The following is a 27,173-nucleotide window of genomic DNA, read 5'->3' on the forward strand; positions in this document are numbered from 1 at the left end:
AGGCAATGATTTGGAGACATCAGCTTGGGCTGAAGTGGAGTTAGAGGCTGATGCAGCAATGCTGGGCATTTCTGGGCATATTTTTGCTTTGACAAGGGCTCAGGCCAAAAAGCAAAAAGGACAGGGAAACTTGGATCCTGGAACAATGGACCAAGTGCTCCCAAAAGCTAGGGGTAAGTAAGGGTAAATCCTTGCCCACTATCCCTCCCTCTCCAGAAGATTCCCCTTTTGAGGAAGAGGAATCCTCTCCCTGTGCAGAACCTACACCAGAGGAGCTGACAGCAGACACTGATGAGCTTTTGGGTGCAGGGGGGCCCGCTAGGAAAGAGCTGAGTTTGGCACAGCAGACCTGTCCCACACTAGAGGGTTTGAGACAGCAAGCTGTCAAACAGCAGAAGGGGGATGTCAGTGATAGCCAAAAGGTGTATTGGGAAAACAACTTCCTGTACAGTGAGTCAAGGGACCCTAAACCTGGAGCTGCCAGGAGAATGGTCATCCCTTTGCACTATAGGGAGTTTCTTCTAACCTTGGCACATGACATTCCTTTGGCTGGGCATTTGGGCCAAAGTAAAACTTGGGATAGGCTTGTTCCATTGTTTAACTGGCCTCATATGTCAGAGGACACTAAAGAGTTTTGTCGCTCTTGTGTGACCTGCCAAGCCAGTGGCAAGACTGGTGGCACACCAAAGGCCCCCTTAATTCCACTTCCTGTGGTTGGGGTGCCCTTTGAAAGGGTAGAGGTTGACATAGTTGGCCCCCTTGACCCTCCAACAGCTTCAGGCAATAGGTTTATCCTTGGGGTAGTGTATCATGCCACTAGGTATCCTGAAGCAGTTCCCTTAAGGACCACTACAGCTCATGCAGTGGCAAAAGCCCTTCTGGGAATCTTTTCCAGAGTGGGCTTCCCTGAGGAATTGGTGTCAGACAGAGGTAGTAACTTTATGTCTGCATACCTAAAAGCTATGTGGAAGGAGCGTGGTGTAACATACAAGTTCACAACTCCTCACCATCCACAAACAAATGGTCTGGTTGAGAGGTTTAATAAAACTCTCAAAGATATGATAATGGGACTCCCTAAAAAACTCAGGAGCTTGGATGTCCTGTTACCTTGCCTCCTTTTTGCTTACATGGAGGTACCCTAAAAAGGAGTGGGCTTTAGCCCCTTTGAACTCCTCTTTGGGCACCCTGTGAGAGGTCCCCGTGCACTTGTGAAGGAGGGTTGGGACCAACCTTTAAAAGCTCCTAAACAGGACATTGTGGACTATGTACTTGGCCTAAGATCAAGAATGGCCGAGTACATGAATAAGGCCAGTAAAAACCTTCAGGCCAGCCAAGAGCTGCAAAAGCAATGGCATGATAAAGGCTGTCCTGACCCAGTACCACCCAGGACAGAAGGTGTGGGTATTGGAGCCTGTGGCCCCAAAAGCACTCCAGGACATATGGAGTGGACCCCATCTCATTGATGAGAAAAAGGGTGAGGTTACCTACTTGGTAGACCTGGGCACTGCCAGGAGTCCCCTTAGGGTGCTCCATGTCAACCGCCTAAAACCCTACTATGACAGTGCTAATCTAACCCTGCTCTTGGCAAATGATGAGGGACAGGAAGAAGAGAGTGACCCTCTCCCTGATTTCTTCTCCACCACTGAAGCAGATGGCTTAGTGGAGGGAGTAGTACTTGCAGATTGTCTTACTGCTGAGCAGAAGGACAACTGTGTAAATCTCCTATGACAATTTTCTGAACTCTTCTTACTGATGCCAGGTACAACTACTTGGTGTGAGCATAAAATCAATACTGGAGACAGTTTACCTGTCAAAAGTAAGATTTATAGGCAGTCTGACCATGTCAGGGACTGCATTAAACCAGAGGTACAGAAGATGTTGGACTTAGGAGTGAGTGAGCCTTCAGAAAGCTCATGGGCTAGCCCAGTGGTGCTTGTCCCAAAACCTCACAGTAAGGGTGGTAAAAGAGAAATTAGGTTTTGTGTTGACTATAGAGGTCTCAATTTTTTGTGTTGACTATAGAGGTCTCAATTAAGTAACCAAGACAGATGCTCACCCTATACCCAGAGCAGATGAGCTGCACTTTTGATTTAACTGCAGGGTATTGGCAGATTAAATTAGCAGAAGATGCTAAACCTAAAACTGCATTTTCCACCATTGGAGGGCACTATCAGTTTACTGTGATGCCCTTTGCTTTGAAGAATGCACCTGTCACTTTTGAGAGGTTGGTGAACACAGTCCTGCAAGGTTTGGAAGCTTTTAGTGCAGCATTTCTAGATGATATAGATGTCTTTAGCTCCACCTGTGATGAGCACCTGGTCCACCTGTGGAAAGTTTTGGAGGCCCTGCAAATTGCAGGCCTCACTATCAAGGCTTCAAAGTGCCAGATAGGACAGGGGAAAGTGGTTTATTTGGGCCACCTGGTAGGTGGGAACGGATTGCACCACTGCAGGGGAGGATCCTGACCATTATGAAATCAGCTCCCCCTACAACTCAAACACAGGTGAGAGCCTTTCTAGGCCTCACAGGGTAATATAGGAGGTCCATCAAGAACTATGGCTCCATTGCAGCTCCCCTTAATGATCTCACTAGTACAAAGATGCCTAAAAAGGTATTGTGGGCAGCTAGCTGTCAAAAAGCTTTTGATGAGCTCAAACAGGACATGTGCTCTGCACCTGTCCCAAAAAGCCCTTGCTACTCTAAAAAGAATTCATAGTCCAGACTGATGCTTCTGAATTGGGGGTTGGGGCGGTGCTATCACAGCTTAATACTGAGGGCCAGGACCAACCTGTTGTTGTTATGAGCAGAAGGTTGATCCCTAGAGAAAAGTGTTGGTCTGCCATAGAGAGGGAGGCCTTTTCTGTGGTCTGGGCACTGAAAAAGTTGAGACCATACCAGTTTGGTACTCACTTTATTGTTCAGACAGACCACAAACCTCTATCATGGCTTAAACAAATGAAAGGTGAAAACCCTAAATTGTTATGTGGTCCATATCCCTAAAGGGAATGGACTATACAGTGGAACATAGACCTGGGAGTACCCACTCCAATGCAGATGGACTCTCCAGATATTTCCACTGAGACAATGAAGACTCATCTGGGCAAGGTTAGCCTTATTGTCCCTCTTTTGGCGGGGGGGGGGGCTGTTGTGTAGGAAAGTACCATCTTGCCTGGCATGTTACCCCCATTTTTTACTTGTGTGTTAGTTTGTTTTTGCCTGTGTCACTGGGATCCTGCTCACCAGGACCCCAGTGCTCATAGTTTGTGGCCTATATGTGTTCCCTGTGTGGTGCCTAACTGTGTCACTGAGGCTCTGCTAACCAGAACCTCAGTGCTTATGCTGTCTCTGATTTTAAAATTGTCACTGCAGCCTAGTGACCATTTTCATCAATTCTGATTAGCACAATGGAACACCCGTATAATTCCCTAGTATATGGTACCGAGGTACCCAGGGTATTGGGGTTCCAGGAGATCCCTATGGGCAGCAGCATTTCTTTTGCCACCAATAGGGAGCTCAGACCAATATTACACAGGACTGCAACTGCAGTCTGAGTGAAATAACGTCCACATTATTTCACAGCCATTTTACACTGCACTTAAGTAACTTAGAAGTCACCTAAATGTCTAACCCTCACTTAGTGAAGGTTAGGTGCAACGTTACTAAGTGTGAGGACACCCTGGCACTAGCCAAGGTACCTCAACATTGTTCAGGGTAATTTCCCCAAGCTTTGTGAGTGCGGGGACACCATTACATGTGTGCACTACACATAGGTTAATACCTATATGTAGCTTCACAATGGTAATTCCAAATATGGCCATGTAACATGTCTAAGATCATGGAATTGTCCCCCCCATGCCGAATCTGGTATTGGGATACCAATCCCATGCATCCCTGGGGCTCCAGCATGGACCCTGGGTACTGCCACACTAGCTCTCTGGGGTTTTCTCTGCAGCTACCGCTGCTGCCAACTCACAGACAGGCTTCTGCCCTCCCGGGGTCTGGGCAGCCCAGTCCCAGGAAGGCAGAACAAAGGATTTCCTCTGAGACAGGGTGTTACACCCTCTCCCTTTGGAAATAGGTTTTAAGGGCTGGGGAGGAGTAGCTTTGAAGGGCACAGATGGTGCCCTCCTTGCATAAGCCAGTCTATACCAGTTCAGGGATCCCCCAGCCCCTGCTCTGGTACGAAACTGGACAAAGGAAAGGGGAGTGACCACTCCCCTGTCCATCACCACCCAAGGGGGGGTGCCCAGAGCTCCTCCAGTGTGTCCCAGAACTCTGCCATCTTGAACGCAGAGGTGGGAGGGCACAATGGAGGCTTCTGAGTGGCCAGTGCCAGCAGGTGACGTCAGAGACCACTCCTGATAGGTGCTTACCTGGTTAGGTGGCCAATCCTCCTTTGAGGGCTATTTAGGGTCTCTCCTGTGGGTTTCTCGTCAGATAAGGAATGCAACAGCTCACCAGAGTTCCTCTGCATCTCCCTCGAACTTCTGCCAAGGATCGACCGCTGACTGCTCCAGGATGCCTGCAAAGCCGCAACAAAGTAGCAAGAAGACTACCAGCAACATTGTAGCGCCAAATCCTGCCAGCTTTCTCGACTGTTTCCTGGTGGTGCATGCTCTGATGGCTGTCTGCCTTCACCCTGCACTGGAAGCCAAGAAGAAATCTCCCGTGGGTCGACGGAATCTTTCCCCTGCCAACGCAGGCAACAACCTTCTGCTTCACCGGTCCTCTGGGTCCCCTCTCATCTTGACAAGCGTTTTCCCTGGAACACAGGAGCTGGATCCAAGTGGCCCTGACAGTCCAGAGGTCCTTCAGTCCAAATTTGGTGGAGGTAAGTCCTTGCCTCCCCACGCCAGACAGAAATCATGTGTACTGTGTGAACTGCAGCTGCTAGGGCTTCTGTGCACTTTTGCAAAAAATCCTTTGTGCACACCATAGCCCAGGTCCCCAGCACTCCATCCTGCATTGCTCAACTCGCTGAGGTGACCACCGGCTTCGTGGGACCCTCCTTTGTAGTGTTGAGACAATTGCTGTGCTCAGATTTCTTGAACGCCTGTTCAAGTGCTTCTGTGGGTGTTGCCTGCTTCTGCATGGGCTCTCTGTGCTGCTGTGCGCCCCTCTGTCTCCTCTTCCAAGGGGCAACCTCCTGGTCCTTCCTCGGCCCGGGCAGCACCCATTTTCTTCAACCGTGACTCTTGCAGCTAGCAAGGCTTGTTTGCGGTCTTTCTGAGTGAAAACAACTCTGCTTCCTCCACCACGCCGAGCAACATCATCTGTGCAAAGGAGATGTTCCTGGAATATTCCGTTGTTGCAGAATCTTCAGCTTCTTCCACCCAGAGGCAACCCTTTTGCACCTTCATCCGGGGTTTAGTGGGCTCCTGTCACCCTGGACACTTGCGTGACTCTTGGACTTGGTCCCCTTCCTTTGCAGGTGCTCAGGTCCAGGAATCCATCTTCAGTGCTTTACAGTTAGTTGTTGTCCTTGCAGAATCCCTTATCACAACTTTAGTGTGTTTCTGGGGTAGTAGGGTAACTTTACTCCTACTTTTCAGGGTCTTGGGTTACCGTATCTTGGACCCCTTTCGTGTTTTCTTACACTCCCAGTGACCCTCTACACACTACACTAGCAGTGTGGTCCATTCGTGGTTCGTATTCCACTTTTGGAGTATATGGTTTGTGTTGCCCCTAGGCCTATTGTATCCTATTGCATCCTATTGTTTTCTACAGTGTTTGCACCACTTTTCTAATTGTTTACTTACCTGATTTTGGTTTGTGTGTATATTTTGTGTATTTTACTTACCTCCTAAGGGTGTATGTCCTCTGAGATATTTTTGGCACATTGTCACTAAAATAAAGTACCTTTATTTGTAATAACTCTAAGTATTGTGTTTCTTATGACATAGTGCTATATAATATAAGTGGTATAGTAGGAGCTTTGCAAGTCTCCTAGTTCAGCCTAAGCTGCTCTGCTATAGCTACCTCTATCAGCCTAAGCTGCTAGAACACTAATAATCTACTAATAAGGGATAACTGGACCAGGCACAAGGTGTAAGTACCATCAGGTACCCACTATAAGCCAGGCCAGCCTCCTACATGGCTAGTGAATGATTTTAGAATATATGCAATAAGTATGGGAGAAAGTTTTAGAAAATATGCCAGCCGGGGTCCTATGTTGGTGGAAACAGCCTAGGATTGGGTCCCATATGAGTTTAAAGTCCCCCATAAATATTATATCTTCTTCTGCAAAACCTCCCAGGACAGAAAGGAATGATTGAAGAAACTCAGATTGGTTTGTGGTGGGGACATACAAAGTGGCAATGGTGCACTGACGACCAAGTATGAGCCCCTTAACCATCACATACAGGCCTTCTCTATCACTTTTCAAAATTCTGAAATTGCAGGAAGGAGTGAAAGAGAAGGGTGATACCGTTATGTTTAGTAGTTACAGGTGATTTGTAGCTGAAGGGATATGTTTTATGGCGCAACCTGTGATCTCCACTGCACCTTAGGTGGGTTTCTTGGAGGGCTATTATGTCTAGGCACCTATCTAGACTATATTTCCACAGCTGTTGGCACTTGCTAGGGGGAGGTGAGGCCTTTTACATTCCAGGATAAAGTCTTAAGCACCATAGTATAACTTAAGTGAAGGGAGCTCTACAGTAGCCCATTCTACAAGACTGGGGGATAGAGTAGGCAATATCCCCTTTCAGTATAGCGTACCCCTCCAAATCTTCAATAGATTTCCCACTCACCCCATCTCACCTCTCAATTGCCCTTGTCGACCCAAAGGATCAGCAGTTAATAAACATAAAAAGTTAAACAAGAAAAGTAAATCTTCCATATGAAATTTAAAGTGGTCTGAGGAAATCAAGTGAATGGGCATTTGGAACAGGCACCCACCCTTCACCCCCACAGCTTGTTGTCTGTATATAGTAGCAGGAGAGCGACTGATGCATAAGAGGAGGTTCGGGACCTTATCAAACTGGAACTGGACAGTCAGCACTGAGTAGGTAGCCTATAACAGTAGTTGATCATGTTATCGAAAATGGCATTATGTTTTACCCGTGGATGATCTAAAAATGATCCTCCTCCTTTTATAGATGTCCCGCCTTCACCACCAATGATCTGGTGTAGAATAACCAGGAGAACACTTCAACTGTTGCTGTCACGGTGACTCAATCTACTAGATTGCCATGATCCTTGGTGAGACTTGGTGAGACAACAGGAGGCCTGTTGGGATGGGGGGATTCTGGCAGCGTGAGCCCCAATAGTGAAGCCGCAAGTCACACAGCCGTAAAGTGGTGTGATTTGCTGTGGAGCTAAAAAACAATGCAAAACGGATATGTCCACCTATATTCTACCAGAGTTTTCTGTAAAACTCTGTCACAGGTTCAAACTGCATTTGGCGCTTTAGTGTAGCAGGGTGATATCTTAGTATGATCTGCATGCGCTCCTTGAAAGGAAATCCATTCCTATTTCTGCCCCACCTGGAGGATTAGTTCTTTAGTTTTAAAGGAGTGGAATTTAGCTAATATGTCTCCAGGCCTTTTGCCTTCCCCTAGTTGGTGAGCGCCCACATGGTGTATTCTCTCAATTCGTATTACTATTTGGTCACTCCCCATTAGTTCTGAAAATAGGCTGATGATGAAGGTTTCTAAGTCAGGCCCTCCGTTCCCCTCTACCAGACCATGTATGTGAATGTTGTCTCTGTGAGACCTGTTTTCTAGGTCTTCACATTTCAGGATAGCTGTTTGTAGTTGTGACTAGAGGTGGTCTGATGCCAATTCCCTGGGGTCTATTCATCTCTACAGGTCTTGGAATTTATTTTCTAGGTCTAATGTGCTAGTGCCCATGGAGTCTAGTTCAGTCTGGAGGGAGATCTGGTAGGAATTGAATTCAGTCATGAAGGCATCAAAGGAGGCGACAATGTTGGCTTTGAGTTCTTCCTTTAGCTTATTTTTAAATGTTCGAAGAAATGACATGAGGTCTTCTTTGGTCAAGACCATTTTAGTTTCCAAGAGTATGGCAGCGTTGGAGGTTTATGCTGAGGTCGGAGCAAAGTAGTTGGACACTCTGTTGTTTTGTCATTTCTTTGGTGGCATAAAAGCGTTTGGGTTGGGGTGCTCCAATGGCTGCCAAGAGTAGAATTCCACAGAAATCAGGTATACTTCAAGGCTTCCCGCTGTGTCACACTGGGCTGGAATCAAATGGCCAGAGGATTCAGTCACTGGACCTCTGAAACCGGTCTCAGAGGGGAGGTTGATGCCCCACTGACCCAAGGGGCATTCCAATTTCTAGGGGGCCACTAGTGCCCCAAGGGGAGTCTGGAGAAGTTGAGCGGTAGATTTCCCCCATCATGCTGAATCTAGACCTTCAGCACCCCTTGATTTCTCCAGATCATCCGGCCGATAGGTATGACCTCCCTGGGATTGCTCCAAGCATTTCAGAGAATCAGCCATATGACAATCAGAGGACTGATTGCGGGCCTTTCCCCGCAACTGGTGCCATGTTAATGTCAGGCATCCATCCAGGGCTGTTGATAGGGGTGATCCAGCCCCACTTCATTCCTCTCCACCCCATGCAGGAGAAGCAGTGCCCGGACTGTACAGGAACTACCCATGAGGGGAGGGGGAGACACGCCAAATACCTTCATGCCTCGCTGATGCAAGGCCACTCGCAATCGGCAGCTTTGTGTAGTTCACGAGGGTCAGAATTGGGTCAGTAAGCTGATCTCACATTGCTTCTCTCCCTGTCGTAAAAGTCGAGTGCAGGTAGGGAAAAGGGCCTCACATGTGTGGCTGCGTCTGTCTGCAGAGTGCCCGAGTCAGTGCCACTGCCAAGTTGGTGCAGGCCGTGTCGGACGGGGGTCCGACTAATAAATCATTTAACAGAATTGGTGAGGCAGAGAGAGGGCCTTCGGCTCATCATGGGAGGCAGCACCTCATTTCCCAACCAGACCCTGCCGCCAAACGCAGGGATGGCAGCAGATAAAGTCAATCAGTGGAGATGGCGAGCAAAGCCTCCATGGATTACATTCAGTCAGCCATGATGGTTGGCCACACCCTCCAAAGTTAAACATTTTTAAATAAAGTGTTTGTAGAGCTAAATAAACATTGTAGCCATATTCAACTGGAAGTTAATGCCCACTGGATTCTTTGTTCATGCATGCTCTTCAGTAATCATCATTAAACAAAAGAATATTATACTCACCGATATAATCGTTAGATTTTCCAATATCATAATCCCAGACTGAGATATCTAGCTGCTTCTTTGCAAGATCATTATGTTTTATTTCATAGAAAAACTCCTGAAAAGGAACACAGAGAAAACATCACACATACTATAATCCCACTGTAGAAAAAAATAAGCATTCACAAGTAAGTTAATAAAAAATGTTATCTATTAGATATGTATTTAACTAATAGTTATTGAAAATATTGTTGAAATTCTGTGAAGCATTCTCTTATTTTAACAACATACACAAGTAATAAAAAACATTTTTGTTAAAGTTTAAGGCTAAGAATATCTGGGGATGTGTAATGATGCTCAAAGTATCTGCAACTATGGTGGGTGCAGTGCTACACTGGATCCACCGTTGTGGAGGATCTTGAAACTCTCAGTGTGCAAAGATGCATATACTTTCAGCACAGACCCCGCCATCAGCCATGCTGACAGGGATCAAACATGTACATCTCCAGCAATATCTTGGAATGGGGCTAGGCCCACACAGCGGAACTACACCACTGCATGCCACTGTACCACTTACCAAAGTGACCACTATATTTTCACCACCTCATTTGTGGCATTTCCAAGGGTCTAAGTCTGCCTGTGTGCATGTGATTTATTTACAGCCTGCAGACGGATAAGGTGATTATCTTATCTTCAGGGGGATACAGTCATGCAAATGAGGCAATGTCACCCGCTGCAATAAGGGTGCACATCTAATGTTACAGAAGAGGCTTTGTGGCCTCTACGGGCATGAATCGTCATCCCTGCAGTTAAGGTTTATCAGTAGGCTCTATGCATGAAGCATTGATTTGAGTATGTGGATCCTGGCATGATACAATACTTCTGCATGTCTCTTTGTTTACAACTCCAATGCCACTGTACTTGGGTGCCTACGTTAACTGCATAGCCAGACATACATTACCATTTTCAGCTGAAATAGAGTTATACATTTCTAGATTTTACAAGCCCCCTAAAATATGGGCACAGTTCCACCTTCAAAAAGCATGTGAAATTCATTCCAGAAAAATGGCCCAGGAATGGGGAAAACATTCAGAGACATGCAGTAATTAAACATTCTGTATGTTCTTCCCCAGGGGTTGGGTCATTACATCAGAATTGCACGATAATGGTGGGTTAACCCCACAGTGCACCAATAATTCGGGATGCACGGTTATCACCCCGCAGTTAGAGTGCAACTCAAGACGGACTTCTGAGGGAGATAAAGCAAAACATTCTGAATTTCGGTCACATATGATGAACTGAAGCTGATAAATTTATATTAGATAAAAGAACGCTGCAATCCTCAAATGTGATCATGTGCAGAAGTCTCAGTTATTACACCTCAGATGTTTATTCATGGTTATTACACTCTGTGACTGTCAAACATCGCCGCTACCTTGTATTACTGGGTTTCTCAAGAAGGCTTTCAGGACCAAAGTATGTTCCAGGCCACAAACACTGTTCATAGCCTTCTGCCTCAGGAAACTTGCAGAACTGAGCAAAGGTTATAAAGAGCTTAGGGTTTCATTTCCAGAAAAGTCATAAATCGCAATATAGTTTGCATACCCTTACTTTTTATACACAAGGATCAAACAGCAATGCAGAAAAAATGCATATTTGCAAAATACCAATATTTCTAAAGTGACAACTATGTTGTCATGTAATCAGACATTATATATTTTATGGTAGGATCAGAGTAAATCATTCAAAGATCTTTGCGAATTAGAACCATAAAGATTGCAGTGGTTACTGCTTCTTCTGTAATATCTCAAAGGAGACTTAGCAACTTCAGAGTGAACCAAAGTTGATATTCTAACAGATGGGGTTAACAATGCCTTGACCGATCACTGAATGGTCAATTGAGCAGACAAAATTGCAAATCTTGCTGACCAAATGTTTCTGGAAATAGTTCATTTGAAGCACGTTTCAAGAAGAAACCCTTGATTTGTGACCTCTGCTAGATTGTAATAATGGCCTCAAATGTATTAGGTGAGTGGTCAGTTAAAGAGAAAGAGTTCTGATTCATTGTGTATATCAACAATCCCAAACCATAATGGTGATAATAGTGAGCAGGATGGTGTGTGGCTGGGGAGGCTTCAAAGGCAACTACTGATTATCCAGAAGAGATTCATGTATCAATATCAAATATCTAAGGGGTCAGCGGTACTGGGTAGCCAGTGAAATTGGTTAGTTAAATACACTGCTTTGTCAAATTCCATGGAGTGAAATGAGGAAGTAAAACGGTAGAGGAAGTGTCCAGGAGTTAAGAAAATAGGTACAAAACAAACTTTTGATTTTGATTTTTTTAAGCATTGTTTTTATAGATTCAATGTATTTTCTTTTTTTGTACTTTTTATGCTTTTGTTTTTTTTTATTTATCAGAATGAGCTCCCGACACGCTCTAAGTTACCTACAATAAACTGTATATGAGGACATGGTTAAGAAGCTGTAGTCTTGGTAGGAGACGTAGTCTATTGATTATTTTGTTGACCTTAACACCGGGTGACATGAGTGGATATCCAATCTAACCAAAAGAATAAAATTAAGTAGCTTAATTTTACTTGTGCAATATTCCAAAAATGTGTAAGTGTACATAGTGTGCAAAAATGAACTCTAACAGCTGTTGCATGTTCTATACAGTCCAGCTTCAACAAAACCCTCACATAAAAAAATAATATATTCTTTGTATGCTCAAATGTATGAGACACTCCTACTGCAACAGAAACAATTTTACTGTAGCGTGCTCCCCTACCCTTAAATTAGATTGCTGCCACATGCATGCCATTAGACACGATTCACGCAGGATACTACCTATTTTAAAAGGTAACATGGCTTTATGTTGGTTGTCTCTTGCCTCAAATTGCCTCTGCTTCAACAGAAGTGAATGGAGGAAATACATTCTCCCAATGTTTTTTTAAACCTCCCACTTTCCTCTTCTAAAATGCTGGCATGTATGCTGCCATATCAAACATTACCGTGTCAACTATCACATTATCATTTGACTCCGCAAGACAAGCCTTTGTACACCAAGAAAAAGTGAACAGGCTCTTAAAACAAAGAACCTTTGATGAAGGAGCAAATTGTTATGATACTAGAAGGCTTCTAGGCATGGCTTACTAGATACCACATCGTTTTTTCCAATGGCCCCTTCTGAGAACATCATGGTAAATTTATCATGAATAACATTATCCATATTAGTTTCTGAAAATGAATAATTACATCACCACACCATCTTTTTCCAGTAAGAATACACCTAGTGAACAATCTTTGCTGAAAAGTGCACACTCTACCATTTTGCAACTCGAAACTTACTCAAGGCTTACACTTGCAAGTTTTTCTAGATTCCAGAAAAGTGAGCAATCTCTGCTCACAAGTATGGTTGCAGTAAGATTCCTTGCACACTTAGCAGAAGACATATTATAATATTATTTAACATAGTTCTGTATAGCCTCTGGCCACTAACTGACTACAATGATCTTTCAATCAAGAAATATCAAAGCGGGTCTTAACACTTGGTTCACGGTCAACTGGAGTTCTATGATGCCTATGGAGAAGGCCCTCGATCTGTTTCGAAAAAAATATTAGCAGATTTATAACGTATATATTCATAAAATGTAACACCGAAAATTGAAACTTTTAAAATACTCAGTAAATATGCAGTAATTTGAAATTGGAAGGTAAAAATTAAGTGGGTGTCCTCAGCTTGATTCGTGAGAGCAGCACATGCACAACAGCCAGAATCTAATGTGGACGATTAATGGCCTCAATTGAAACTGTTATGTACTAAGAAATAGAACATGCATTAGGAGCAAAAAAAGACAAAGGGATGTACTAGACTCTTGCATATTGCTTTGTTCTTCAGAAATACAAATTTAGAAAAGATCCAACCTTCTTACTAAAATTAAAATGTAGATTTTTATATTTTCTGTGTGTGAATTAAATGAAATATGTCATAACTTTTTCTATATTTGTGTGTAATCTCTGGGGTTCACATTATATAATTTATTTAGGAGTGGTTCCTTGGCTTCCAATAGTGACTCCTTGTGGGTCCAAAGAAGCCAAAAGGTTAAGAATCACTGAAATATGACATGAGTTATCATGTTACATCTCTGTGGAGTTACTTATCATGACCATCACCTGTGATTTTCCAGCGCCATGCCACTGACAGGTAAATCAGTTACAGAACATGATATGATGTCAGAAAGAGGGACTAGAACTGAGAAAATACAATATAGCTAAAGCCACGTTGAAACAATCTATGCAACGTGTAATCATTTCTGAGTCTAATATGAACAATAAGCACCTTATGGATCAATATTGGGAAAAACACTAACTCCATTTGTCTAATCCTGTGGGAAATAACACGGAAAGACACAGGCTCTTTTCCTATCATGGGATTAAGTTAGTAATGTTGTTACCATACAGTGACCATAAGGAAAAACGAATCTCAGATTAGCAGAGGTACAATCCTTCTGGATGACACGTTAATTCACTTCTTTCATAGTTATCAATTTTTTTCTTTAGAAACAACAATGTATTTGATCAAACGCCTTTGAGGCAAACATGATCACTACATGTTTTATTACATCAGCCCTGAGAAAGATGGACGCCCCCAGCAGCGGCAGTCATGCTTGAAAGAGCAGCAGAAGAGAGGGATTATATTATCAAGCAATGCCAACGTAAAATGTAAAGCATGACATATGGCAGCAGACAGAAATAAAATAAATGACAGACCATGGATGGATGGATACAAATCCTACTTTACATTTTGCTGACCATGGGAATTGGCTGCATTCACTTTTTAAAAATCTCATTTGTTTATTACTAGGCAATTTGGACAGGGTCAAACTGGGACAGAAAAAAGGCCCGAGCACGAAAATAAATGTGACCCCTATTAGTGAATTAATAAGCTAAAAAAAATTCCCATGTTTGCAAATGGGGGCAGTTTTGAACTTGTAAAGACACGCTCTTTAATTGTTTGCAAACTATGGAAGACTGCTTGGATTTGAGCTTATTGCAGGCAATGTTTGTGGTAACATCAGGGAAATCAACAGTGAAAAGCACCCTATTGGACCATAAAACAGGCTCACAAACAACCAAAAAATGCCCCACACGTTGACCTTCCAGATCAGCCTGTCAGCCTCTGCCTAATTGCCCTATAGGCCAGTCCGACCCTGAATTTAGACGCTGTGGTTTATATGCAGAGGCAACTTCTCACATAATATGTTTAAGACTCTACACATTCTCGGTCAAGTTATGTCTCGAATGCATTAGGAAAGAAAACTCAAGTTTTCGGTCTCTTATCTTGCAGAATTGTCACTCAAAAGAACCATTCAATATTGTGGGAGATTTTCTGCAATCCCAACACATACCATTTTCCATGATATCAATTCAGTTGACCTGTTAGTTTAATCGTGTCCCACTTGATCAACTATTCTCTTTGCCCACCAATAACCTAAGGAAGGCAAGATTGAGGGATCCCTCCCATTCTCACCTATTCCACTCATGGAAACTAGCCTGGGATGTTCGGTGGGAGTTCCCCTAGAGCCTTAACTTTGGTAGGCCGTTCAATATCTGACAGAACAAAACTAAGCAACTGGAAGCATTGCTAAAGAATGTTTAATAAAGTGCCCTTTTCTTCTCAGCACCTCCACCAACGTGAGAAATACCACCATCAATGGCCTACAAAAGGGGCAGAGTGAGGTACTAGTTGTGCATTTGATGCATGGTTGTACTCCTAGTATGTTTTTGACAAGCATGCTTGATGTTTTCAAAAACTCTCCTCATTTGGCCAGCTCCTAATTGTGGGCCTATATTCCTTATTCCAAGCCATTCAAAAGCAACTCCTTCTGGCATGCAGTGGCTCAAGCAGAAGCATGTAAATTCTGGACACTAAAGGGAAGCTTTAACTAAATTTTGAATCAGGTTTGGGTCACACAATTGATGCACACTACAGCAAAATGTTTATTTGGGATTTATCTGGTTTTGCACTGGAAATGGCCTGAAAGTAAAGCAGAGCAGCACTTTAGGCTGATTTGAATTGCTTTGTGTCAAGGGGCATTCCACAGGTGATACATGGGCATTCCCAAGCAAACCTCTATTGTTGTTGCTGTAAAATCCTATAAACTAAAAATGATAGAGAGGGCTTTACATTAAAAAACATCTCTTTGAGCCTGGTGTTAAAAACGAGAAATGTTATTATTTCTCCAAATGTTTTTGATTTTGCATGTGTGTTGCACTGTACTGCACATTTCCGAAAGGGGGAAAGTTTAAAAGTTTGCCTAAAAATAGTATTTTGTACTTGGGGTATCCTTTCAGTACAAAACCTAAATCATGCAGACATCTTTGCACCATAGTGCAAAAGTGTGTGCGTGGTACTAGGCAGCCTGATTGTGCCTGACTATGCATCAGCGCTAAGGAAAATAGCAAGTGCACCACATCTTAGCTGATGTGGTGATGTCTTGCTCAATTCCTCTCACTCAATGCAGTGCAGCAACTTTTCAAGTAGCAAGTCTGCACTACATTAGTTGATCGTTCATTGCTCCTTGCAGCAACTTTTTCAAAAGTCAATAGGACCCAAGTTTCCACTCGATTAATTGATGGGTTAGGGACTCTGTGTTGTACCTGCGCATAGTGCAACCTGACACCCTACTCTTATACTATAATCTTGCTTCATCTAGCTGGCTTGATTCTGCCCCTTAAAAGTACATGTCCCCAGTCTCCATGCACTGTCTCTACTTCTGGCACGTAAAAGCTATGCTTATCTAAACCTGGTGGGAATTCCTAATTTCCAAAAAGTGGAGCAAAAGAAGACAGAAATTTTGCGAAATCTCTTTTACCCCCTTGTCACCCCAGACTTGCAAAGTAGTGACTGGAGAGATGCACAGCTCGTTCCTTTATCCATTCTCATGACCCAAAGTATCTCCCATAAAGGTCAGATAGCTAATGTCTGATCTAGGAAGCACCAATGAGTCATTACGAGTAGACAGAAATCACCTTCCGGTTGAAAATTCCTGTTTTTTTATCAGAAGCCGAAACTACAAATTTTGTGGTAATACCAGCTATGTATAGACCTACTGGATAAGGGCCTGGAATGTGGCTGGAAATCTTTTCTGGAATTAGGAAAAAATATGTAGAAATCCGGCAGATATTATTCATCATTTCATATGAGTCTGTGGTGAACAAGTCAAATTTGGCCTTTAATAGCAGGCCATAAAAATATTGATATTATGGTACTGGTAATTCTGGGCGCAGTATTGGAATTTAGTGCAAACTCATAATGAGGGTCTCAATATATTCCCCACACACCTCCAACAAATACCACAGATGAGATGCCTGATGGTATTCTGTATTACCAATCCTCTTTTCCCCTTGCCCAAAACACTCATTCTAAGCCCTCTTCTGCATCTCTTTGCACTGCTATCAAAGTTAGTACAAACTTCCTGAATTGTATTCGTCAACGTAGCATTTAGATGGGAAAAGCCAAAAAGAGGACTGGAACCCTGGCGATTTGTATTATCTAGTAGCCACCAATGAGCCTACCTAGGGCATTGTCAAACTGTAACATCGTTGGAGGAAGGAGGTAATTTCTTTAATGATCCCTGGATGGGTGGTTAAAATATATCGCATATAGCCTCTGCCCCTGCAGAATCACAACAGAACAAAGGGTATGTTTAAGTTCAGTACCTCAAACCCTAACCCAAGGCACTCATCTGAAAGGTTTAACTCCCTGAGTAGTTCTGGAAAAGAAGACACCTAACCCATCAACAAGACACGTATTTGGAAAAAAAATAATCACTTTCCCGGTACTTTCATGGGTACTGCTGAAATAATTTTTTTAATAGAAAATACATTCCCACCTCGTTAAACTCGGGATTCAATGTTTTCTTTTTGATCTGTGTTTTAAACTTGGACTTTTTCCCAATGTCAGGTTTCAGCCACCTAAGAGATAAAATGATACATTTTAATGTTTGAAACAGTTCATAGGTAATAAATTGTGAAATGTAACTCAGGAAATGCTCTAATAAACACTAAAAAGGACAATGCACCATAGGTAAACAGTTTCTGATTCAGTAAAAATCATGCAGTAAAACTGTTTTATTATTTTTCAAATAAACCATTGAATTATATATAAAGTACACACAGTATGCACAAGAGCCACTTAAGAGAACACTTTATATCTATTTGGAATAGTAGTACACTGATATTTCAAAATTCTACCAAAAGTGTGAATGAACAGACATGTACAGAGCACAATGGACCCGATTCATAAAATGAGTTACTCTTTTTCTTTTAGCACATGTGAATTCTAAGAGTAAGCCTGGAGTATGGGTGACTTACTTCTGAAATTCACAAGGAAACCAGGAGGATAGCAAGACTAAGGGGCTCATTATGATTTTGTTGGTCGGACGAGCCAACCACCAAACTCGTGGGGATGAGGCAGCCATCAACCTGGCTGCCTCCCCTCCCTCCTCATATTAAGATATTCCCAATGAGCAGACGGGCAGGAACATCGTTTTACGATGCTCCCGCTGGCCAGCATGGCGGGAACAGTGCTGAGGTATTGGTCTCGGCTTCCCTAAGGGACCAATACCGTAGCACAGCAGCACCCTTGCAATGCAAAACAGACTGTGCATTCTGAGGGTGCTGGGCAGGGAGGCCCATGCATTGCCCACAACATGGTCGTGGATAGTGCAGCTCCCCCCCCACCCACCCCCCCCCAACCCCCCGGGTGGCCCACAGCCCTTCCTTTAGTCCCAGACTTGTCATGGCAGTTAAACAACCATGAAAAGACTGGCGGTAAGGGGACTCGTGATCAGCACGGTGGCAGAAACTTAGCGCTGCCGTGGCTGACCACGAGTCTGACCACCGTCAGCAGGTCCCCGGACGGTCTGACAGCCAGGGTCGTAATGTGGCGGTCAGATCTCCTGGAGTGCAGCGGTCAGACTACCACTGAGAGGCTGTCGGTCTCAAAACCCCCAGTCTTGTAATGTGGCCCTAAGTCACGTGTACGCATACATCAGTTTTTGTTAATAGAGCCCTTTGTAAGGCTATGGTTCCCTCTGCCTCCCCACGACCCTAAACTCACTGAGCATGACCACAATTTCAGTGCAGGATCAAACCTGGTACTGGCAATCAATCCCAAACAATTTAAACCACATAAGAGGTATCAAGGTCTGTACTCATCCAATGAAACTGTGCTGCAGAGCTTCAAATTTTTAATTCTCACATTTTTATAGAAACAAAGTCAGTCTTCATTACAGGCCTTGTAATCCAGTATCAAAAGACTAGCACATGGACATGGACAAGGTCACAAGGAGTTAACATGAATTGCTGTAAAATAACACTAATAATTTGATACCTCCACAACCGAAAAGGTTTTTACAGCCATAACCAAAATCTCACTCAGCGCTAAACTCTCAGATCACTAGTTACTTTCCAGTGGTAAAGCTTCAGGCAACCAACAACAAGCTATAACTCACTATTTGAGAGACAATATAAAGTCCTTAAACTATAATTATTTCATAGAAATGTATTTTTTATTAGACAAAAGTATTTTCATTATCACAGATGAATGTCCCATTAGACATGACTCTTCATACAAAATAATGCATGACACCATGATTCTTCATGCAGAGTAATTGATAACAACCGACATGTTTTTCACTAATAATTGCTTCTATGGGGCTCAAATACAGAATTCTGAAAGAACTGGTCACTCTGCAGCAGTCAGATCAGGATGTATAACTTTGAATAGGGATAAAGCTATCAGAGTAAGGCAGTCAAGATAGTTCTATTTGTATTCAGAAGCGAGAGATCTTAAATTGAAAGATCAAACTATTGAGCAAAGTGACACATTATTTTATCTGTAACAATGGAAAGTAATTCTTTAATGCACAGGTATAGGTAGGCGTAGTTAGGTATGGTGTGTTATGTATGATATTTTAAGTATGTAGATAAGTGAGTTATGATATCTAAAGTATTGTAGATAAGCATGTATGGTAGTTACAGTAGGTGGATATTGTCAGTAGGTATGTATGGTAGTTATGGTAGGCAATTATGCTAGGTAGAGTAGTTTAACTAGTGTGGGCAGATATTGTAGGTAAATATCACAAGGAAAAAGACACACAATTTCAGAGAGTACTAAAAAAATGAAAAATGAGTTCCCTGATATCAGCAGTGTAAGGATACAATTTATCCAATAAGAAACACAGCAAAGAAGAAATGTTCCACGAGTGGGACAAATACTAGAAGAGGGAGGAAAGCCAGTGAAAAAGAAGCAGGGAACTTAAGTGGGCTGTGCCGAAACCCACACTCTCTATAGTTCTTTATACTTCTTTTTGATATATTGATGGCAAGAACGCTCGCACCAGATAGGCTAAGACCTAAAAAGGGGGCTGTGAGTTGAAATTATGAAAATATGAAGCAGAATGTTTTTCTACATTAAGCTTTTCATGAAGGAAATAAATACCAGCCTTTGGGCATTGTTTGCACTTTATAGAACTTTTTCATTTCATATCTTTTTTATTGACCTATCAAAGTGGTTTCCACCATCTTGGATTGGTCAACATAAAGTAAAACAAGATTGACCCTGTAGGGGCATGCATGTATGGTGACATGAGTAAATGCCTACCAATCACATAACCATCAGCACTTCCTTTGTCATTGTGCCTTTTGGTTTTCTGATGACTTTTTACTGATCCTATTCAATACTGACAGAAAGCCAATGTCCTGAAGGTGGGGCCTATTGACTTTACCAATTCTTGTTTCCCTAGGTCTTGGGTTTCACTGAAGTGTTCTGACTGTACAGAGAGTTTCTCCAAGAGTAGTGTTCACTTTAGGGACTTCTAAATGGTATGTTATATTTAAAAAGTTCATACTAACATTAGGAAGCACATTCTGAATGTCACTGTAGAGAAAATGGATCCTTTCAAAGGTCTGGGGATTTGTCTTTTTGGGTCTATTACTCTCACAATGCAAAAATCCTAAGGTAAGAAAATGGGGAAACAAAAACAATGAAACACAAAACTGGAAAGGGAACAGATAGATATTAAAGATTAAAAGCATGGCATTGTTTAAGGCAAAGATTAATTTTAAAAGGAATGGGAAAGGGTAAAGTTAATGGAAGGCTAGAATGGGGGCTCCATCCTTAAACTAACAAAGGGAACAGTACACAGTAGGCTAATTTAGGTTATTCACAGTTACCCATCTGCAGCTTGTTGTGATACATGTGTTCCAAAACTATGCACTATGTATCACAGCAGTGGGAAATCAGCGTTGCGTTTTTACTGCTGTGAGGTAACTGCAGTTGATAACAGCATTTTGAAAAGCCTGTCTGCCATAATGGATGGCTATAGGTCCCATAGATAATAATTACAACAGGAGTCAGAGATTAACCACCTGTGAAATTTGCACACCCCTAATTAATATGCAGAAAAGCATTTATGAGTACAGGCAGCATTTATGATGTATTATAGCAGTATTACTGGCATGCTGCATTACGTACTCTTTCTTGAGTTTCTAAATTGGCCCCAAAACGTCCAACTCCTTACCAGTAAAAGTGCAAAGAGGGCACGGTCCTTTCTATCTCTAATACTTGCGCATTAGCATTCTCTGAATATTCCCGTTTTAGTTATTAAGGGGTCCAATCACTGAGTCGTAAGAATAACTAAAAGAGGACTACAGGAGTACTACATCCCAGGCTTCAAAATGCCTTTGTGAACAGGCCCGTGACTCTCAATAAAGGTCAGACATTCTCACTAATTCAACAGGCAAATTACTTCGCTTTTACTAAATAAGAGTCATTTCACTACAAATGTGGTAGTTGTGAATGTCAAGGCCACACTACCACTTACAATCAATTGTGTTACTAAAGTAAAGAAAGTGAATGTCACCAGGTGGTGTAATTAGAAAGCGTGCCTGTTGCCTGCAAAGGTTTGTAAATGTCAATCAGGTCAGGGGCATCATTAATATAAAAAAAGCACATAGGTAAAAGCAGGAAGTGGTAGTGGGGCGCTGAGTGAATCAGTGCCTCCTACTCGGCTTCAGCTTTCATTAAATCGCAGTGCCACCTGATCTGAAGAAAATACAATTGAACCATAACACTTAATGGACTTTTTTGTTAAAAAAATTGTAATGTTATGGTAATTTTTTCCTGTACGTAGTCTTGTGCATAATTAGGTTGATGGATTAGGTGGTCCATTTATTTCCAGGATTGGCAGGCCCATAACAGATTTTCAGGGAAAGTACTGAGTACGTAAGGCCGGCTCATAATGTTAACTCACAGTTTTACAAATGGATCCGAGTACCCGTTGGCATCCATGGCTGCTAAGTGAACACAACGTATGACTCCAATAATGAGGCCTCCCTGCTGGGTACTGTACATGAGTGACAGGAGGATCTTCCCGCGTTCCTCCACATCACCACCACGGTCCGCCGTCTGTGAAAAGAAGGATACTGGTGAGGAACAAGATGAGAAAGTGCATGCTTGCGAGATGGAAGGCATCCAGAATGTGCTAAAACCAGATGCATGTGCGAGAGAGAGAGAGAGAGAGAGAGAGAGAGAGAGAGAGAGAGAGAGAGAGAGAGGGAGAGGGAGAGAGAGAGAGAGAGAGAGAGAGAGAGAGAGAGATTAAAACCATATAATATTTATAGAGGAAATGCAAACACTAAACTATAGGAAATCCAACTGATATTTCCCTATATCAACTTTGTTTTGTTGTGAACAAAATGGGGAAAGTACAGCGCTGATGGCCGTAGTATTCACCAGGATTTTGAAGTCAATATTTGAAGACTTAACCAGTATTCAGAATTTTCATCATGATACTTCTGGAAAACAGATAATTGCTGAGCAGCATTAGTCATTAAGTTCCCCCTCACTGATGACATCTAAAAATCACAAGTTAAAATTCAAGCAAGGACTACCCAGCCTTTAGCTGTTGTGAGGTGGGCATGCTATCTACCATCAAATTGGGTAGTTACAACAGCAGGGTTTGCCCTGCAGAGAGAGCAATAGATTTGCTACATAAAAATACATTATTGGTGTGTCCATATCCAGGATGGAATGCATTTATAGCTTTCGCAGAAGGCAATAAATAGCTCAGCTTCAACGAGACCCCATCTTTAGGAATACATTTCCTCCATTTATGTATTATGTACCAGAGCTTTTTGACAAACCATGAACAATATCATAGCTTCTGACTTGATGACCAGTTGGCTTTAACTTTTTGCATTCAGAAAGAGGGGAATGAGAGGTCTGGTCAGGTCCAGAACACCTAACGGTCCTTATGGCTTAACAAGTGCCATGTCTCTTTATTTTAAAGCATATATAATGTTCAACTACAATTTTAGAGTTATAATTGTATCCTCCCTTCCAAAGACAATCTTGGATGTTGTGTGTGATATTATACCACAAAAATACAACGCTCCAAGAACAGCATTATGAAATGTACCAGTCTTTAGAAACTGTGCACCCAGATACTCGCAGAAGAGCATTACAACATCAGCCTCGTCCTTTACAAGAAGCCCCCGTAGACTTACATGGTGTTATGTATGTATACTTATGGATTTAATTTCACCAAAATCCCAAGGGTAGCTGAAGGGAGATCGCACACCCTTTGACCCACTGATGACATCACAGGGTTGACTCCTTGTTCAGCCTGTAGCCCAGGCAATGACTTCTACTTGCCGCTAGGAAAGCCAAGGAGCCAGGTTCACAAAACAAATCTGTATATTTACACTTGTATAGTCCGTCACAAAGGTGTAAATGTACGACTTTTGGGAATTCACAAACATTTTCACTAGTAATCTGGAAAGGTGCCAGAGTCACTGATTTCCAGGCATACGACTGGAAATGTCATATGAAATATGCTATTTCACCCTGTTTGGAGGTAGACACAGAGTGAACCTCATTATGGATATGTTGCTTGCTGTGCAAATGCCAATTTCCCCCACAGGGATTACATCGTCCCCCCCACCCACCAACACACACACACAGAACCCCAGTTTCCCTGCACTTTTACACAGTTTGAAAGTGCTGTGTTCTGCTTCCCAAACTGCTGAAGTAAATCAGCGTGGAAAAGGCCATTAAGGAGTTTGTGCATGGCAAATTAATTCACATTTTTGCAAGTGTGCACCAACTGTCAAGGCACACCTTGCTTTAATCCTCCCACCCCACAGCCGTTGCATAATTGTATGTTTTTGTGGAATTCGCACAGATGCAAATGAAGGCATTTCTGACTGTGACACTTTTCTGAATTGGGCAGTATTGTCTTAAGGATTTTTGTGGTCCTGTCAAGACATATTTTAGGGTCCCTGTTCATAACAACTTTTAATTTTATTACTCACTCTTGTGCTAATTGTAGTCCTGTGATGTGAAACACACTTTTGGAAATGGGGGTCGCACACAAATAGTTGAAATATTTCTTTTCGAGGACCCCAAAAATTCTTAAGACGACATAGGGCAAAGCAAAACCGAGCTAGTGGTAGGGAGAGAAAGGAAAAGAGATCTAAATAAAGAAATAGATAGAGCTGAGCTAAAGAGAGCTAATGTTTACTTTCTCAGAGGGACCTTGGAAGGTGGGAGCCCTGTGCAATTGCCCACTTTGCCCCACACCCTAAAATGTCTCTGGGATTGGACCCAAAGTGTGGAATTTGGAGCACACAAACAACTTGAGTCCAGCTTTCTGTCTCTTCCTGAAGCTTCATTTGTGGCCTCAGGTGACGGGTGGCAAGAGCAGTGGCTAGCTACCAAACAGCAAGCACGGGGTAGCAACTACTACTCCTGACTGACGCCCATATAAAAGCTGCATCTCATAAAGCTTTGACACAATAAGATACGATTTGAGGAAATGTAAAGTTGTGACTAGAACAGAATCAATGCAAAAAGAACCATTCCTAGTTCATTTTCCCATAAGGAACACCAAAGAAATAAAAGTTATAGTTAGGCCATGGTACAATGTCGGTAAGTGCTCTGCTGAAGATCCCACAGTAAAGGAACGGGATTCAAAAGTGTGACCCTGGGTGTCTGGGACTTACAGGCGGTTCTCTCACTTTGCTAATTGGCCACGCTGCCAGTCCCAGGGAGCCACACAGTGCAAGTGTCAATTCATACAAGGCTGGCACTTGAAAGAGAGGAAGAACGTCTTTCATAGCTGCAAAACTGTGATGTTCGTGCTGTATAATGCGCCACTGAGGAGAACTGAAGTTCAGGCAAGCATGAGCCTCTGATCCGAGATGCCCACTTACCTCATCTTCGTAGAGCGCCATGCCACGAGACGACCCTGTGGTACCAGCGCGCTTCATCTGAAAAGATAATTATAAAGGTGACTTTGGTACATGAGTTTCGACAGATTGAATTAGTATTTCAATGAAAAAAAATAATAATATATCAATGCAAAAGAAAATTAAAGGGTAACGTTTGTCATATGAGAATATAGACAGGTATCCAATGTAAGAAATCCTTACTGCTTGCAAAATGAAATGGAACGTGTCTTGTAATTTCTCTCCCATGCAACATCTATAAATATGATGATTTCTGTTGTTTTCATTACAACGATGGGAAAGATCATGTAATTATGACATTTTGAAAATAGTTTCATCATAACTGACTAACTCTATAATTGATAAGTTGTGTCACCATATATTACTTACACAGTCTCGAAGCGTTACCTCTGTAATCTTTTAGTCCTGAATGTTTAAACATATCCTTCATTAACAAATATATGCAAAAACCGAACCTACCACAATGCACTTGTGTTGCCTGAGACGTGATTCACTTAATTAGAACGTATAGCTGGCTCTCAACAATTTGAACAGGTGAGACACTTATGCTTGGATCACCTGGAGCAAGCGCATAGAAGGTGCTCACTGCACTCTCAAGCAAGGCTTTTTTTTTTTTTTAAAAGGTTGTTGCATGTGTGCCCGACTTGAGAATAGTTAAATAGAACATGGGTATGTTCCTCCAAATAATACTGGCCTTACTGTTCCTTACATGAAACACACAAGAATCGGCACAAAATACAGCCCTTTTTAAAAGGTCCAATGTCCCATTCTTCTTCTTTTTCATTATTAATTATCCATTTTTTAGTTTGAAATTATCACTTTCTTGATTTAAGTCTTTAATACTCTATAGGATTTTGTTAGAAATGGGGTCTTTGACAGTCAGGTTACCCCCTGTTCAAGCAAGGACCCTCACTCTAGTCAGGGTAAAAGAGAATCACCCTCAGCTAACCCCTGCTTTCCCCCTTGGTAGCTTGGCAGAGCAGTAGGCTTAACCTCAGAGTGCTAGGTGTAAAGTATTTGTACCAACACACACAGTAACTTAATGAAAACACTACAAAATGACACAACACCATTTTAGAAAAATAGGAAATATTTATCTAAACAAAACAAGACCAAAACGACAAAAATCCGACATACACAAGCCAAGTTATGAATTTTTAGAGATTAAACTCAAAAATAGCGCTTAGAAACAAAAATGCTTCGATGAGATGTTAACACGGCGTCGTGACGGAGTCATTCCCAACAAGCTGACACCAGCGGCGCCGGACACGGAGTCGTGTAGACCCCCAAGTACAGTACCTTTGGTGAAGAGTGAAAACAAGCCGATGCGCGAAGTCGAGGATCGCGGCGTCTTTGTGAAACGTTGAATCCACGCACTTCGAGCGGCGTCGGTCACGACGTGGTGCAGCGACTTCTACGGAGTCGCGGACTTCAGCGGGGCTGCAGCGGCGTCGGGCCTGCAAAGAGCGTCGTGTTCCAGCAAAGGACACGGCGTCGGTGCAGGCGGCGTCACCGGATTCAGCAGCGGCGTCGGTCCGGAGTCGTCCAAAGTCGATTTCCTTGGATTTCTACCAGCTTTCCTTTCAAGGGCCCAGGGACTGGATCGGGCACCACTTGTCAGAGAAGAAGTCTCTCCAGAGGCTCCAGGTGCTGGCAGAGAGAAGTCTTTGCTGTCCCTGAGACTTCAAACAACAGAAGGCAAGCTCTAAAATCAAGCCCTTGAAGATTTCTTCACAAGATGGAAGGCACACAAAGTCCAGTCTTTGCCCTCCTACTCTGGCAGAAGCAGCACTGCAGGAAATCTCCACAAAGCACAGTCACAGGCAGAGCAGCACTTCTTCCTCAGCTATCAGCTCTTCTCCAGGCAGAGGTTCCTCTTGGTTCCAGAAGTGTTTTCTCTAGTCTGTAGATTTGGGTGCCCTTCTTATACCCATTTTAGTCTTTGAAGTGACCTTTCTTCAAAGGGGACTCACACCTACTTGTGAAATCCTGCCTTGCCCAGGCAAGGCCTCAGACACACACCAGGGGGTTGGAGTCTGCATTGTCAGAGGCAGGCACAGTCCTTTCAGATGAGAGTGACCACTCCACCCCTCCCTCCTAGCAGAGATGGCTAATCAGGAAATGCAGGTTACACCCCAGCTCCCTTTGTGTCACTGTCTGGTGTGAGGTGAAAAACAACCCAACTGTCAACCTGACCCAGACAGGGAATCCACAAACACGGCAGAGTCACAGAATGGTTTAAGCAAGAAAATGCTCACTTTCTAAAAGTGGCATTTTCAAACGCACAATCTTAAAATCAACTTTACTAGAAGATGTATTTTTAAATTGTGAGTTCAGGGACCCCAAACTCCACATGTCCATCTACTCTCTACGGGAATCTACACTTTAATCATATTTAAAGGTAGCCCCTATATTATCCTATGAGCGAGACAGGCCTTGCAACAGTGAAAAACGAAGTTGGCAGTATTTCACTGTCAGGACATATAAACCACATTACTATATGTCCTACCTTATCCATACACTGCACCCTGCCCTAGGGGCTACATAGGGCCTACCTTAGGGGTGCCTTACATGTAAGAAAAGGGAAGGTTTAGGCCTGGCAAGTGGGTACACTTGCCAAGTCGAATTTACAGTGTAAAAATACACACGCAGACACTGCAGTG

General features: G+C 42.9%; 1 protein-coding gene across 3 annotated transcripts in view; it reads right to left on the bottom strand.

Moving 5' to 3' along the window:
• Positions 1-27,173, bottom strand: part of RPH3A (rabphilin 3A) — a 756,965-nt gene that overhangs the window by 50,722 nt on the left and 679,070 nt on the right. For all 3 annotated transcript variants that reach the window (XM_069214805.1, XM_069214806.1, XM_069214807.1), the window contains exons 16-19: positions 24,475-24,531; positions 21,513-21,667; positions 17,088-17,169; positions 9,211-9,307 (exon numbers count right to left, since the gene is read on the bottom strand). In XM_069214805.1, coding sequence (XP_069070906.1) covers positions 9,211-9,307; positions 17,088-17,169; positions 21,513-21,667; positions 24,475-24,531 — 391 coding nt within the window. The remainder of the gene's footprint in view (positions 1-9,210; positions 9,308-17,087; positions 17,170-21,512; positions 21,668-24,474; positions 24,532-27,173) is intronic.

Source organism: Pleurodeles waltl, chromosome 11, assembly GCF_031143425.1.
Source record: "Pleurodeles waltl isolate 20211129_DDA chromosome 11, aPleWal1.hap1.20221129, whole genome shotgun sequence".
Classification (NCBI taxonomy): domain Eukaryota; kingdom Metazoa; phylum Chordata; class Amphibia; order Caudata; family Salamandridae; genus Pleurodeles; species Pleurodeles waltl.